The sequence below is a fragment of the Acanthochromis polyacanthus genome, chromosome 12 (genome assembly GCF_021347895.1).
Source record: "Acanthochromis polyacanthus isolate Apoly-LR-REF ecotype Palm Island chromosome 12, KAUST_Apoly_ChrSc, whole genome shotgun sequence".
NCBI classification, from domain to species: Eukaryota; Metazoa; Chordata; class Actinopteri; family Pomacentridae; genus Acanthochromis; species Acanthochromis polyacanthus.
The window spans coordinates 32,173,844-32,185,965 of NC_067124.1; the positions used below are offsets into that span (position 1 = coordinate 32,173,844).

Consider the following 12,122-nt stretch of genomic DNA (forward strand, 5'->3'; position numbering starts at 1 on the left):
AGCATTAAAGACATTAGTGATACATTTAAGCTATTTCTACATTTTATTTTTGTTTGTTTACATTTTTACCATAAACGCCATTTCCAAAATTATTCATACTAACTGTTGCAATGAATATGTTTTTCTGACTGGAAATGACAGAAAAAAGTGACAAAAACACAGTAATAGAGAAGTAAATGATACATATACTTTATTTCTATATTTTTGTTTGCTTGTTCGTTTGTTGACATTTTTATCAAGTCAAAAAATATATAAAAATATATTACTTTTTTTTTTTTACATTTTTCTTAAAATGTATTTCAAAGCCTCATAGTGAATAATTATTTGACCAAAAGGTTTCTTAAGGTCGACATAAGCAAGTCACTTGATATGAAAAAGTGACAATAGAACCTTTACAAGCCCAACCATTCAACCCTCACCATTTCGGTCCTGATGAATGAGCAATTCGGGTACCAACCTCTCAGCACTCCAGCAGACACTGAACACATCTGGTCTCCATGGACGCAGATCAAGGAAGACCCCAAAGGCAGACACAAACCAGCTGTGGAAGGAACATAATACCAGAGTGATGATGAGGAATCCTTTCAACACAAAGACCTGGAGATCGTCACAAAAGACGTCACATAATAATTTTGGACACTGCATTTTTTTGGCTAAAAAAATATCCTAAAATACTTTACCATCAGGATCTCTAACACAATTTGTTACACTTTCTACCACTTTCTTATAGCACTTCAATTTCTTATTGGACAAAAATTATACACTAAATGTACATTTCCTCTTTTACTACTGCTGCGATTTTGGTCTTCTACACACCAAATACTTTCATCACAACTTACTTCAATGTAAATAAACTCTTCAACATTGTCTTATGACAAAAGTGACAAATCCACAACAGATGTGCTGATTATATTTGCAGTCCATGTCTGTGTTTTATTAAGTTTAGTTACATTTCATCAGAACAGTCGCTATCTACAAAATATAGCTTGTGCAAAACTACGTTATGATGGCCATATGCTGTTTCTTTGCAACTATTTACAAACACATCCATGATACCGCATGCAAGATTATCATAAATAGCCCCTACATACTTATGTATGCTTATAAATGCAACCGTAAACATATCAGGGTTCTCGCCAGCACATTTCAGCGTAACGGGCCGTTACGCTGTCGTAACGGGCCGTTACGCTGTCAGTTTAAAAGATTACGCTGTGATTAGGGCTGCTATGCTGTTATTTTGACAGATAACGCCATGTGCGTTTGTTTTTATTGACTGGGTGCCTATCTAGGTTAATTTATGTCTCCCCACCTCAGCCGTACTTTCCTGTCGATTGACCCGTTCCAGTCTAAAATTAAGAGTCGCTTCCAATCTCGGGGTTACAATTAGCAATTCTCGGTTGTTTCCGTGATGCCATGTATGGTGAATAGTGACCTAAATCACGAGCATTTGGAGCATCTGCGTGACGCTCATTGGCTGACATCTGGGACGGCCGCTCGCGAGATTTAATGAAGACTATTGCGCGTGCACATGTGCGTGCGGGAGGACCTGCCGTTGCGCTGTAAAAAAATCCTGGTGAGAACCCTGCATATGAATTAAAGTTTGAAGCATACTGCCATGTTTATGCCTGGAGGGTTTTTTTGTTTGTTTTTCATATCTCCAAAAATTCTCAATTCTTTAAAATATAATATTGTTGTCTCAAAACGCATTCAACAGAACACAGTCTAACTTTCCTGTCCAACCAAAAGCTGGAAAAGTATTTACCATGAAACTGTTAAAAAAAGCACAAGCAGACATTAGCAGGTAATTACAATATCAGTATAACTACAATATACGGTAACAACTGCAGATTATAAGTACTTTATGGCAATGTAGTTAGTGTATCAGGAGCAGTGCGTCAGTACTGAACTAGTGAGAACATTCTTGAACTTTGCAGCTCTGCTGGAAATCATGTACAGAGACATGCATACTGAACATCAGCACCTACAGTATATCACTTGTCTGAGTGTTGAAAGTCTCATGAGAGAAGCAGAACAACTGGTTTTCCGAGTCTTTTAGCACAAGAGAATGGACGTATGTCTGAGGAACCAAGCTAATGTTAAGGCCACCCTATGATCTCATATTTCTAATTTTCTTATTCGCTTCAGTCCTTTCTGAGTACAAGCCAAAGTGCCAGATGGATTACTAATTTGGAGTGGGACACAAAACTCCAAAAAAACTAGTAATTTTTACAGAAATACTCAGTAGAAAAAAAGCATCATTTCTGTCTGTCACATTTTGAAACATCAAATATGCAGGCTATACAGTTTGAGTTTTTAAATACATTCTCCTCAGCGCCGTCTCCTGCGCCTGTGGTCAACAGCTCGTCCTCGCCGTGGCCTCTGTACACTTCCATTTGTGTCTGTAGGTGGATCAGAGGGAAAAGTGCCGTGTATGTCTGGGGATGATTTTGTCGGTACCACTGCTACAGCGGACTGATTCGAGTGCTGAGTGGCCTGTGGTTGCTGCTGTATTTGTGTTTGGTGCTGCTGTACAACGTGTGACTGCTGCTGTTTTAGCTGCGCCTGCTGTGGTGTTTCGATCCGCTGTTGCTGTGACTCTAAGTGCTGTAGCTGCTGCTGAACTGGCTGTGGCTGTAAGTGCTGTTGAGGTGTTTGGTGCACTTGTTGTACACGTTGTTGCTGCGGCTGTGGTTGTTGCTGGGCCTCAAGCACTCCTAAGAGCCTTTGCAAGAGGACATTGTTTTGTTGTAGACTGACTGCTAATGCCTCTTGCGAGGCGACAAGTGTTCTCATGTCCTGTCGGAAACCTTCGCCAAACTCCCGCAGACTCTTTTCTACCCGATTCCCCAGCTGTATTGCAGCTTCCCCTAACCCTCGCAGCTCATCCTCCAGCCAGGAGCTGCGGGGAGGTGCTTCAAGAGGACCCTGCTGTGCTCCGAGTGATGGCTGAGGACTGCTGGGCTGAGGGCTGCCATTGAGAAAAGGAGCGCTATAGAGAGGGGAAGGAGGCAGCCATCGTTCTGACGGAGGAGGTGGTCCTATTCCTAAACCGAGTCCTAATCCCAATTTGTCCTCCATACTGTTCTCTACTGGTTCACAGTCAGGTTCTCCCATGTCTCTGTCCCGCTCAGAATTGTCCTCATCTTTCTCCAGACCATCTCTCTCGGATCCCTCCACTCCCACACCTGCAAAAAAAGTAGACACAAACACTTCAGATAGTTTTTATCTTATTTATTTTTATACTCTATTGAGTCAGCTAAAAGAAATTTTCTTTTCACGTCTCCCAAGAAGCTGGGGAGTGCAGGGTCAGCCACACTAGGGCGCCCCAGAAGCAGATGGGTCATGGGCTTTGCTCAGAGACCCAGCAGTGGCAGCTTGGTGGCGCTGGGGCTTGAACCCCCAACCTTCTGATCAGAAGCAAAGCTTTGACCATTAAACTACCATTTGTCCATATTAGCGGCATTTATAGAATCGACAAAGAAAAGCAACCGAGGCAACTTATTTTACCTGTATCAGAGTCAGGAAAGCATGGGAAACTGGGCTTTGGTCTGGTGCTTTGTTTCAGCCTCGCCTGCTGAAGCCTGGGGCTTGGCTGAGAAGGGCGTCCGAGCATTGAAGCCCCTCTGCTGGAAGGCAGGTAACAGCTGCGGTGGCGGGCGTCTGCCAGCCTGCCTCCGTTGCGTCTTTTTAGGTCGTCCCAGCGCTTCTTCACCTCCCGCAGTGTGCGTGGGACTCTGGACACAGCGTTGACTCGCTCCAGGATTCCCGCCCAGATGCGCTCTCTCTCCCGCCGCCTCAGCCTCCCAGCAGGACCGAAGAGTTCTCCTTCACACCGGGTGACTTCTGACACCAGCACCTCCAGCTCTGCTCCACTGAATCGACTCTTTCTTTTTCCTGCACCACCAGCAGCCAGTGCAGCTGACATAGCTCTGTCTGCAGAGAAAGGAGACGAAAAACATCAGCTAAATATACAGAGGGAGAAAGAGAAATGTGCTTCATCAGTGTGAGTCTTATTTTTAATTCAACCTCAGTACACTGAGGTGTGGAGGCCTCATTTACAACAGGAGATGTCGGCACACAAATAAAAAATTTGGGTAACAATGACAATAAATTATTTAAAAAAAAACATTAAGAAGGCAAAACCAGGAAAATAGTAAAAATTAATTAAGGCATTTAAGTTTTAACAACTGAATCAACTAAAACAACAGCAGCTGGAAGTAAAATAAGTCTGACTTGCCACAAGGATATAAATGAATGAAGTGAACAGTAAGCAAGACTGGATTACCTGCAGCATAATCCAATCATTTGTTTGATAAATGTCCACTGTAAAAGACTGTAATGAGGTAATGTAAGTGGTTATTTAAAGTATGCTAAACCACAAAGTATTCAGTTATTCTTGGCAAAACATGAAGCATTAAGAGGAAACTTTTTTCAAGTTTCTTCAGTTTTTCCTATTAGTCAAAACAAAACACTACAGGTGTGTATACTGACTGTGTGAAATGTAGCTTCAAGTTTCCCATAATGGTCAATTCCTTCTTACTTTGTTCAATGGACAGCAGGTCGTCTGAGGACATGCCAGGCGCCATGATGTTGGGATGCACCACTACCACATTGAAGGGCAGACCTCCAGGCAGTCCGCTGCTCTGGTCACAGCTGCCGTCCGAGTCCTCATCCTCCCTGGGGAAGCCGTTCTCTGAGGCTCCCCCTCCAAAGGGTCCCTCCGGAGACTCCACTTTGATGTGCATGGGAGGTGATTGCTCGTACAGCAGCCCCCCCTCCTCGTAGTACTCAGTCATGGATCAGACCTGAACTGACTGCCGGGCCGATTCTGACACTGACAGCTTCTGCCCCATTAACAAAGTAGAACTGAACCTACTGCTAAAGACATTACAACTCTTCAGTGTGCTGCATCACATAGTTATGAATCTGCTTGGCTTACAGCACACACTGTAGGATGAGTTTCTTGAATAAAAACAAATAAAAAAATACAGCCTTAAACACTGTCTTCCAGCACTGTTCTTAACATGGTTGCAGCTGAGAGACAGATGAAGACAATACTGTCTGACTTGAGGACGGATTCAGGAGACTTTAATGGCTAGCTCCAGCCAGTTAAATCAATTTCTTTCATTTTAATTTGCATTGATACGTTATTGAAAACACAGATATAGATATATGCTGTGTGAAACAGCTGGAGCAGGATGACATCTAAACGTCCATTTGTGTTGCACTGAGGTGCATCATCCAGGCAGAGAATCGCCTTCAGAGCTGAAATACAACACAACAAAACACTGCTTACAACTGTGTGAAATATCACAACAGCTACGTTAGCTTTTCTCAGTGATGTTGACTTCTGTGTTATGTCGCATCGATGCGCATTTTTTTCTGCACCACATCCGCAATGGTTGCGCATTCCGCATACATTAGGTGCTGATCTTGGGATGGAGCGAGTTGTTAAGCTAACAGGCTAAAGTAGCTTCACTGACAGCTGCAGATTCATGTGAAGCGGCAACCACTGACGAGCGGACACGATTAGAGAGCCGCTGTTGTGTTTCTTACCTCATGATGAGGACGCATGGGAGCCAAAAGCAAAACCAAAACACATTCGGTGCAGCTGTTAGCTCAGCAGCCGAAACAAACCGACGAGCGTCGCTTGGTGATGACGTCACTGACGAGGCAAGTTCAGGACCAATCAGCTGAGGATTGATCAAGCTTTTTGATTCATTGTTTTTTGTCCTTTCTCATATATATTAACAATTTGCAATTTCATTTATAACTTTATAACTTTGTATACATATATATATATATATATATATATATATATATATATATATATATATATATATATATATATATATACTGCAGTAAAGAAATGAACCAAAACTACATAATTACATAATGTCCAAATAAAAAAATCTCTATTTTGACAAATAGTAATTTATTCTGTTACAACGTGTGATCCTAAAATAGTAAGCATGTAAAAACAGTTTCATTGCATTTATGTTCACTTAAAAAAAAAACTATTTACAGATATTTGAACATCACAGTATTCCTGTCATTTTTTTTATGGCAGCCTTGCTGTCCATATTTCACCATTTCAGAATGGAATCTCTTTTTATAGTGTAACCAGACTGCAAAACTGTGTATTTTAATACAGTCTGTTTGTGTCTGGTCTGCACAACAACCTAACCTAAATTATCACATAATATACTAAACACTGCTGTAATATTTTGTGAATTTATCTATTTTTAAAGGGTACAACATACCTGGTATCAAATATCCCTATGACTTAGTTGCAATATGTGTGTTCTGCATATTGTGTTTGAGGCTGTGATGACATAATACTTCACATATTATTCTATACAGTATTCAAGATTGTCAGTATTTATTGTTATCATTATTATTTGTGACTTTGTTAGATTTCAGACATTTTCATATCTTGCAAAAGTGTCAGAATTCTCTGATAGATATCTTCTGTTCATGTCGAAAGAAAGGTCAGCATTTGTCTTTGTTTCATTCCTTTTGAAGGGTTTATTTGTATATTTGTCCAAAAGCACAAAACAAGGAATGACAGAGACTCAGGTTAATGATTTATTCATTCAAAACTGTCATAGTTTCTTGAGATTAATGTTGGTTGAAGTGGTTCTGTTACAGCTTAGAGTGTGTGGTAGAACCCAGGCGCAGTCACCAACAGACAGACAACAGGTGTTAAAGGTGAAAAGGGGTTTATTCAACCAAAATCCAAAACCACATCCACCAGATAACTATGAACAGAAATAGAGGCAAGGCCAAACAATTCCAATCTCCAAAAACTAATCACTTCTTAATACAGGTGAACTGAGAGTTACTCACACGCTGGAAAAGTCATCTCTTAAGAGAGCAGGCAACTGAGAAGAGTCCAAAAAAAACAACCAAAAGCACAATTGAGTCCAGAAGGGAGAAACCCACAGAAAAGTTCAGAGCTGAAGGGATTGAGAGGAAACAGCATGTGACTCAATCCAAAACAAATGCTCCTGCAAACACTGAGGGGAGCAGAGGGCTCTTATACAGAGGTGGGAAGCAGGTGAACAGAATTGTCTGATTACCCCCAGCTGAAGCTCATGCAGCACTCAGTTGTAATCAGACAGGCGAGTGGCCGGGAGAGAAAGAGAGTCAGGAAAGGATCACAGGGCAGGAGCTGGACTGGAATCCTGACAGGTTCAGTTCCATTTATTCAGACATCATGGTTTCACGGATCCAGGAGTTGTATTTGCAGACCTTGGTGTAGACTGCAGGCTTGTTCTTCAGGCCACAGTCTTCACCCCAGAACATCACACCCTGCAGCTGACCATTGCACACCAGGGGGCCACCAAAGTCACCCTGACAGAGGAAAGACAAGGTGAGGTGTGAGAAGAAGTTTGGTCTGCCCAATTCAAGAAGCAGAGATGGTGACTGCAACTCATACCTCGCAGGAGCCCATGCCTCCCTGGAGGAATCCAGCACAGAACATGTTGGAGGTGATCTGTCCGGGGTAGGAGGAGTTGCAGCTTATGTCGCTCAGGATGGGGACCTCCAGGCACATCAGACGATCAGAGTAGCTGTCTTTAAAAATCAAAAAGAATACACATAAATATTGCCACCACTCCATCCTCCACCAAAGTATTTTCCAGATATGTTTTCAGTGTTTTAATGACCTCCAGAATTGCTGGTGTAGCCCCATCCAGAGATCAGACATTTGGTGCCGGTGACGGCGCAGCTGGTGGGCAGGGACACGGTGCGGACGTAGTTGTTCAGGGTGACGGGTGGGCTCAGCTCAATTAGCATAATATCATTGTCCGTGCTAAAGACTGTATAGTCAGGGTGTGGGATGACCTTATGAGCGTAAGAGACCTGCTCTGTACCCTCATTGACAGCAAGGTTGTGCTCACCAAGATTCACCCGCACGAAACTGCTGAGAAAGGCACATGGGCAAAAATACATGTAATGCTCAATTCAATTTGCACTGAGGGGATCAGTACTTCCAAATCAAGTACCAACTCATTTCATTCTGATTCAAAAAATAATAAGTGTGCTGAAGGGGAAAAATGCAGTCTGAACCAACAACAGTGGCTGTGTATGTATTTTTCTCCATCAAATCATGATTATGGTCACAGTTGAATCTAATGTCCGTTCTCTACACTTACCTCCCGAAGCAGTGAACAGCAGACACCACCCATTTGCTTGAGATCAGGGCGCCTCCACAGAAGTGGTAGCCTTTGTTCAGAGAGACCTGATAGGGCACAGAGTTCTTCCTGCACTCATAGCCTCCAACAATCTTGTCATCCTGGACAGGAGCTGCATCTGTAATATAAAGTTCAAGAGCTTAAATTCCATCTTGAAACAATCAGATATAGAAATAATGAAAGTGATAACAGAAACTTACATGTTGCAGCAAAGAGGGCCAAGAAAATAAAGTACTTCATACTTCCTACTGAGCCAATACACAGCAGCAGCAGATGTAGCAGGTTTGTGGAGCTTCCAATGAATTTCCAAACTCAACAGCTCCTTATCGACTTCTCTGTCTGGTATTCTTCCAGGTACATTGCAGTGGTCAAATATTATCCTACCTGGGAAACAGCAGCATGGTCAAAGATAAAAACACTTTTTTCCATGAATCCAGGAATCGTTTGTTTTTAAACAGACATCTCCTCATTCAGACACACTCCTTAATACTGTTGTTTTTGAACTGCTGCATGATAGGGACAGAAAGATGGACCAAGTTAGAGGAGAAAAAGGGAAGTTGAATTATTCATTCCACTCAAACCTGATGAGTTCAACATGCAAAAATATCAAATTTGTCACCAGGAAATTCGACAAATGAAGAACAAAAGCCCAAAAAACAATCAAGCAAAAGAAAAGAGTGGCTTTAAACTGACTGTGGTGTTCCATGAAATTTATCTGGTAATTCACTAAAACTCTAGCCAAGCCGCGCTAGACCCATGTTCTGAAGGCACAAGGGTCTAGGACCGCTCGACAGGGACTGAGGCGGGCTAAAAGGTTGTCTTTCAAATCACTCTGCAGCAATTGGGTAGGTATACAACCAATCAGTGCAACGAATAGGCTGACGTAGTCCCATTAGCTTCCAAACCAGCGGAGGATTTGCCATATCCCGTCGGCATAAGTCCAAATACGTCTTTCTTCTCAATGAAACACTTCAGTGCCGTCCTTTGTTTATCTTTCAAGTTGAATTTTAGCTTCAAATCTTTAAGGGCTGTGGCCAAAGCCGAGTCGAAAGATAACTGTTTATTGTGCGCCGGTTGTTTCTGTCAGAATCGTCGTGCCTCTGTCGTCACTTAGTTACGCCCGCCTTCTGACTCTACACTTCATGGTGATTCGTCCGGCCAGTTTTAGGAGAATCCAGCCTCGAGCCTTATGGAGGGTAACTAGACCCACCCTGGCAGAGAATTAAATTTGTTGCCGTGGGTTGTCTAGTGCGGCTAGGCTACTAAAACTCAAACACTGAGAATAATTTCTCCCGTGACTCAAACCATTTTCTCCCAGACAACATTCTGGGAAATGCTTACCTAGTTACTCACGTACAAAATAAAACATCTGAGTTGATTGAACTGGATGACAATTAGTGACATCAAAAATGTAACAAGTTGTAGCTCAGCATTTTTGGCAGACTCATCCATTGACTGTTTATATCTAGCATCACTGCAGGGGCTTGAATTTTAAATAATTTCAAACAATATTAAAAAAAAAAACAAGCTGAAATTGTAGCAATAATAAATCATTCTGATTTACTTGTTTCTCTGGCAATTTCACTGATCTCATCTCTTCACTCTGTTCCTATTAGTAATTTGTAGGTGATTCATGGAAAACAGTGTTTTCATCTTTGACCATGTTGCTGTTTCCCAGGTAGGATAATATTTGATCACTGCAATGTACCTGGAAGAATGCCAGACAGAGAGAATTTGATCAGGAGCTGTTGAGTTTGGAAATTCATTGGAAGCTCCACAAACCTGCTACATCTGCTGCTGCTGTGTATTGGCTCAGTAGGAAGTATGAAGTACTTTATTTTCTTGGCCCTCTTTGCTGCAACATGTAAGTTTCTGTAGTCACTTTCATTATTTCCATGTTTGATTTTCTCAAGACGGAATTTAAGCCCTTGAACTTTATATTACAGATGCAGCTCGTGTCCAGGATGACAAGATTGTTGGAGGCTATGAGTGCAGGAAGAACTCTGTGCCTTATCAAGCGTATCTGAACCCTGGCTTCGGATTTGTGCAGGTGCCCTGATCTCCAGGACCTGGGTGGTGGCTCCTGCTTTCTGCGGCTGGCCGTAAGTGCAGAGAACGAACATGATATTCATTTGAAACCATTAAAATATGAGGATTTGATGGAGAAAGATCCATACATAGCCACTGTTGGTTCAGACTGCATTTTTTCCCCGTCAACAAACGTTTTAGTTTTTCAACTGAAAAAGAAATAAGTCTGTATTTGGAAATACTGATCACCTCAGTCCAAATAGAAATTGAATTCTGTCCTCATGCCTCTCTATAGTGATATGAAGGTGCGTCTTGGTGAGCACGACCTTAATGTCGATGAGGGCACAGACCAAATCATCGACGCTGAGAAGATCATCCTTCACCTTCACCCAGGTCCACTGGGACTACCGATTCAACAACGACATCATGTTGATCAAGCTCAGCAAACCTGCCACCCTCGACAACTACGTCCGCACCGTGTCCCTGCCCACCAGCTGTGCTGTTGCTGGCACCAAATGTCTCATCTCTGGATGGTCCATGTGGAGAGAAAGTCAGCAAAACACGGAAAACATATTTGGTGAAAAATACTTTGGTGAATGATGGAGTGGTGGCAATATTTACATGTTTTCTTCTTCATTTAAAGACATCTACTCTAATCCTCTGATGTGCCTAGAGGTCCCCATCCTGAGTGACACAAGCTGCAACTCCTCCTACCCCGGACTGATCAGCTCCAACATGTTCTGTGCAGAATCCATCGAGGAAGACACAAACTCCTGCATGGTATGAGTTGCAGTCACCGTCTCTGATTCTCAATTTGGACAGACATAACTTCAGAACTCCTCTACTCACACCTCACCTTGTCTTTCCTCTGTCAGGTTGGCTTCCAAACCCCCCTGGTGTGCAATGGTCAACTGCAGGGTTTGTGCTCCTGGGGTGAAGACTGTTTCTATGGAAACACACCTGGAGTTTACACCAAGGTCTGCAAATACAACTCCTGGATCCGTGAAATCATGATGTCTGAATAAACGGAACTGAAGTCACTTCAAACAACATTAATCTCAAGAAATTATAAAAGCAGTTTCAAGTGAATAAATGATCAACCTGAGTCTCTGTCAGTCCTTGTTTTGTGCTGTTGAACAAATATACAAATAATAAACCCTTCAGCAGGAAGGAAACAAAGACAAATGTTGATCTTTCTTTGGATTTGAACAGAAGTTATCTATCAAGGAATTCTGACAGCTCTACAAGATAAGAAATAGTCCAAAATCTATCAAAGAAAAAGTCAAAAAATGAGGCATTTTCCATCAATATGGAGACAAAATATCTCATGAAATAAAAATAAAAAGATTTACAAGTGCACACTGCACTGAAAGAAATATGAACAGAGTATTAAAATGTCCAGTGATTTTAACATTGTGGCAGATTGGTGTATATTTGTATGTTTGATCTGGAACACTAGTGTGACAAAAAACAAAAACAAAAACAATGATAAACACTGCAGAGAATATTATGTCAGATAACATGTCATCACAGCCTCAAACACTATTAGAAAACAACAAAGACATGAACAGAAGATGTCTATCAAAGAATTCTGACAGCTCTGCAAGATATGAAACAGTCCTACATCTTTGAAAGAAAATCCAAAAATTGAGGCATTTTTCACCAATATGGAGATCAAATATTTCAATAAATAAAAAGATTTATAAATTCACACTGCACTGAAAAACTCTGCTACAGAAGAAAAATACACTTTACAGTGATTTCATAAGACAACGAACTAAAGAGGCAGAAAATAAATTTGAAAATATTTGAATTCATATTATAAGAACAAGTTTGAAAAAAAAATTAAAAAACGAATACTATAGGAAAATACTAGAAGAGAACAACAATTTTAAG

General features: G+C 41.5%; 2 protein-coding genes and 1 pseudogene across 2 annotated transcripts; 1 reads left to right on the forward strand and 2 right to left on the reverse strand.

Moving 5' to 3' along the window:
* Positions 1-907: 907 nt before the first annotated feature.
* Positions 908-5,671, reverse strand: si:ch211-261d7.3 (myb-related transcription factor, partner of profilin). Its single transcript, XM_022207428.2, has 4 exons — positions 5,557-5,671; positions 4,541-5,265; positions 3,508-3,933; positions 908-3,185 (listed from the first exon to the last, which is right to left on the reverse strand). Exons 2-4 carry the CDS (start codon positions 4,794-4,796, stop codon positions 2,329-2,331), a joined length of 1,539 nt encoding a protein of 512 aa, XP_022063120.1. The 5' UTR covers positions 4,797-5,265; positions 5,557-5,671; the 3' UTR covers positions 908-2,328.
* A 904-nt stretch (positions 5,672-6,575) lies between these two features.
* LOC110960258 (trypsin-3-like) lies at positions 6,576-8,595 on the reverse strand. The gene is made up of 5 exons (XM_051957452.1): positions 8,399-8,595; positions 8,160-8,316; positions 7,671-7,927; positions 7,442-7,578; positions 6,576-7,356 (listed from the first exon to the last, which is right to left on the reverse strand). Exons 1-5 carry the CDS (start codon positions 8,436-8,438, stop codon positions 7,207-7,209), a joined length of 741 nt encoding a protein of 246 aa, XP_051813412.1. The 5' UTR covers positions 8,439-8,595; the 3' UTR covers positions 6,576-7,206.
* Positions 8,596-9,147: 552 nt separating this feature from the next.
* On the forward strand, positions 9,148-12,018 carry LOC110960267 (trypsin-3-like; annotated as a pseudogene).
* The last annotated feature ends 104 nt before the right edge of the window (positions 12,019-12,122 follow it).

What these genes read in the sequence shown, in the direction of transcription:
- LOC110960258 (XM_051957452.1), bottom strand. Translation starts at nt 8,438, where the DNA reads ATGAAGTACTTTATTTTCTTGGCCCTCTTTGCTGCAACAT. An exon ending in GCTGTTCACTGCTTCGGGAG is followed by an intron (nt 7,928 to 8,159) that starts GTAAGTGTAGAG and finishes TGCCTTTCTCAG; the next exon opens with CAGTTTCGTGCGGGTGAATC. An exon ending in GAGGCATGGGCTCCTGCGAG is followed by an intron (nt 7,357 to 7,441) that starts GTATGAGTTGCA and finishes TTCCTCTGTCAG; the next exon opens with GGTGACTTTGGTGGCCCCCT.
- si:ch211-261d7.3 (XM_022207428.2), bottom strand. Translation starts at nt 4,796, where the DNA reads ATGACTGAGTACTACGAGGAGGGGGGGCTGCTGTACGAGCAATCACCT. An exon ending in CCTGCTGTCCATTGAACAAA is followed by an intron (nt 3,934 to 4,540) that starts GTAAGAAGGAAT and finishes CTTTCTCTGCAG; the next exon opens with ACAGAGCTATGTCAGCTGCA. An exon ending in CTTTCCTGACTCTGATACAG is followed by an intron (nt 3,186 to 3,507) that starts GTAAAATAAGTT and finishes CTTTTTTTGCAG; the next exon opens with GTGTGGGAGTGGAGGGATCC.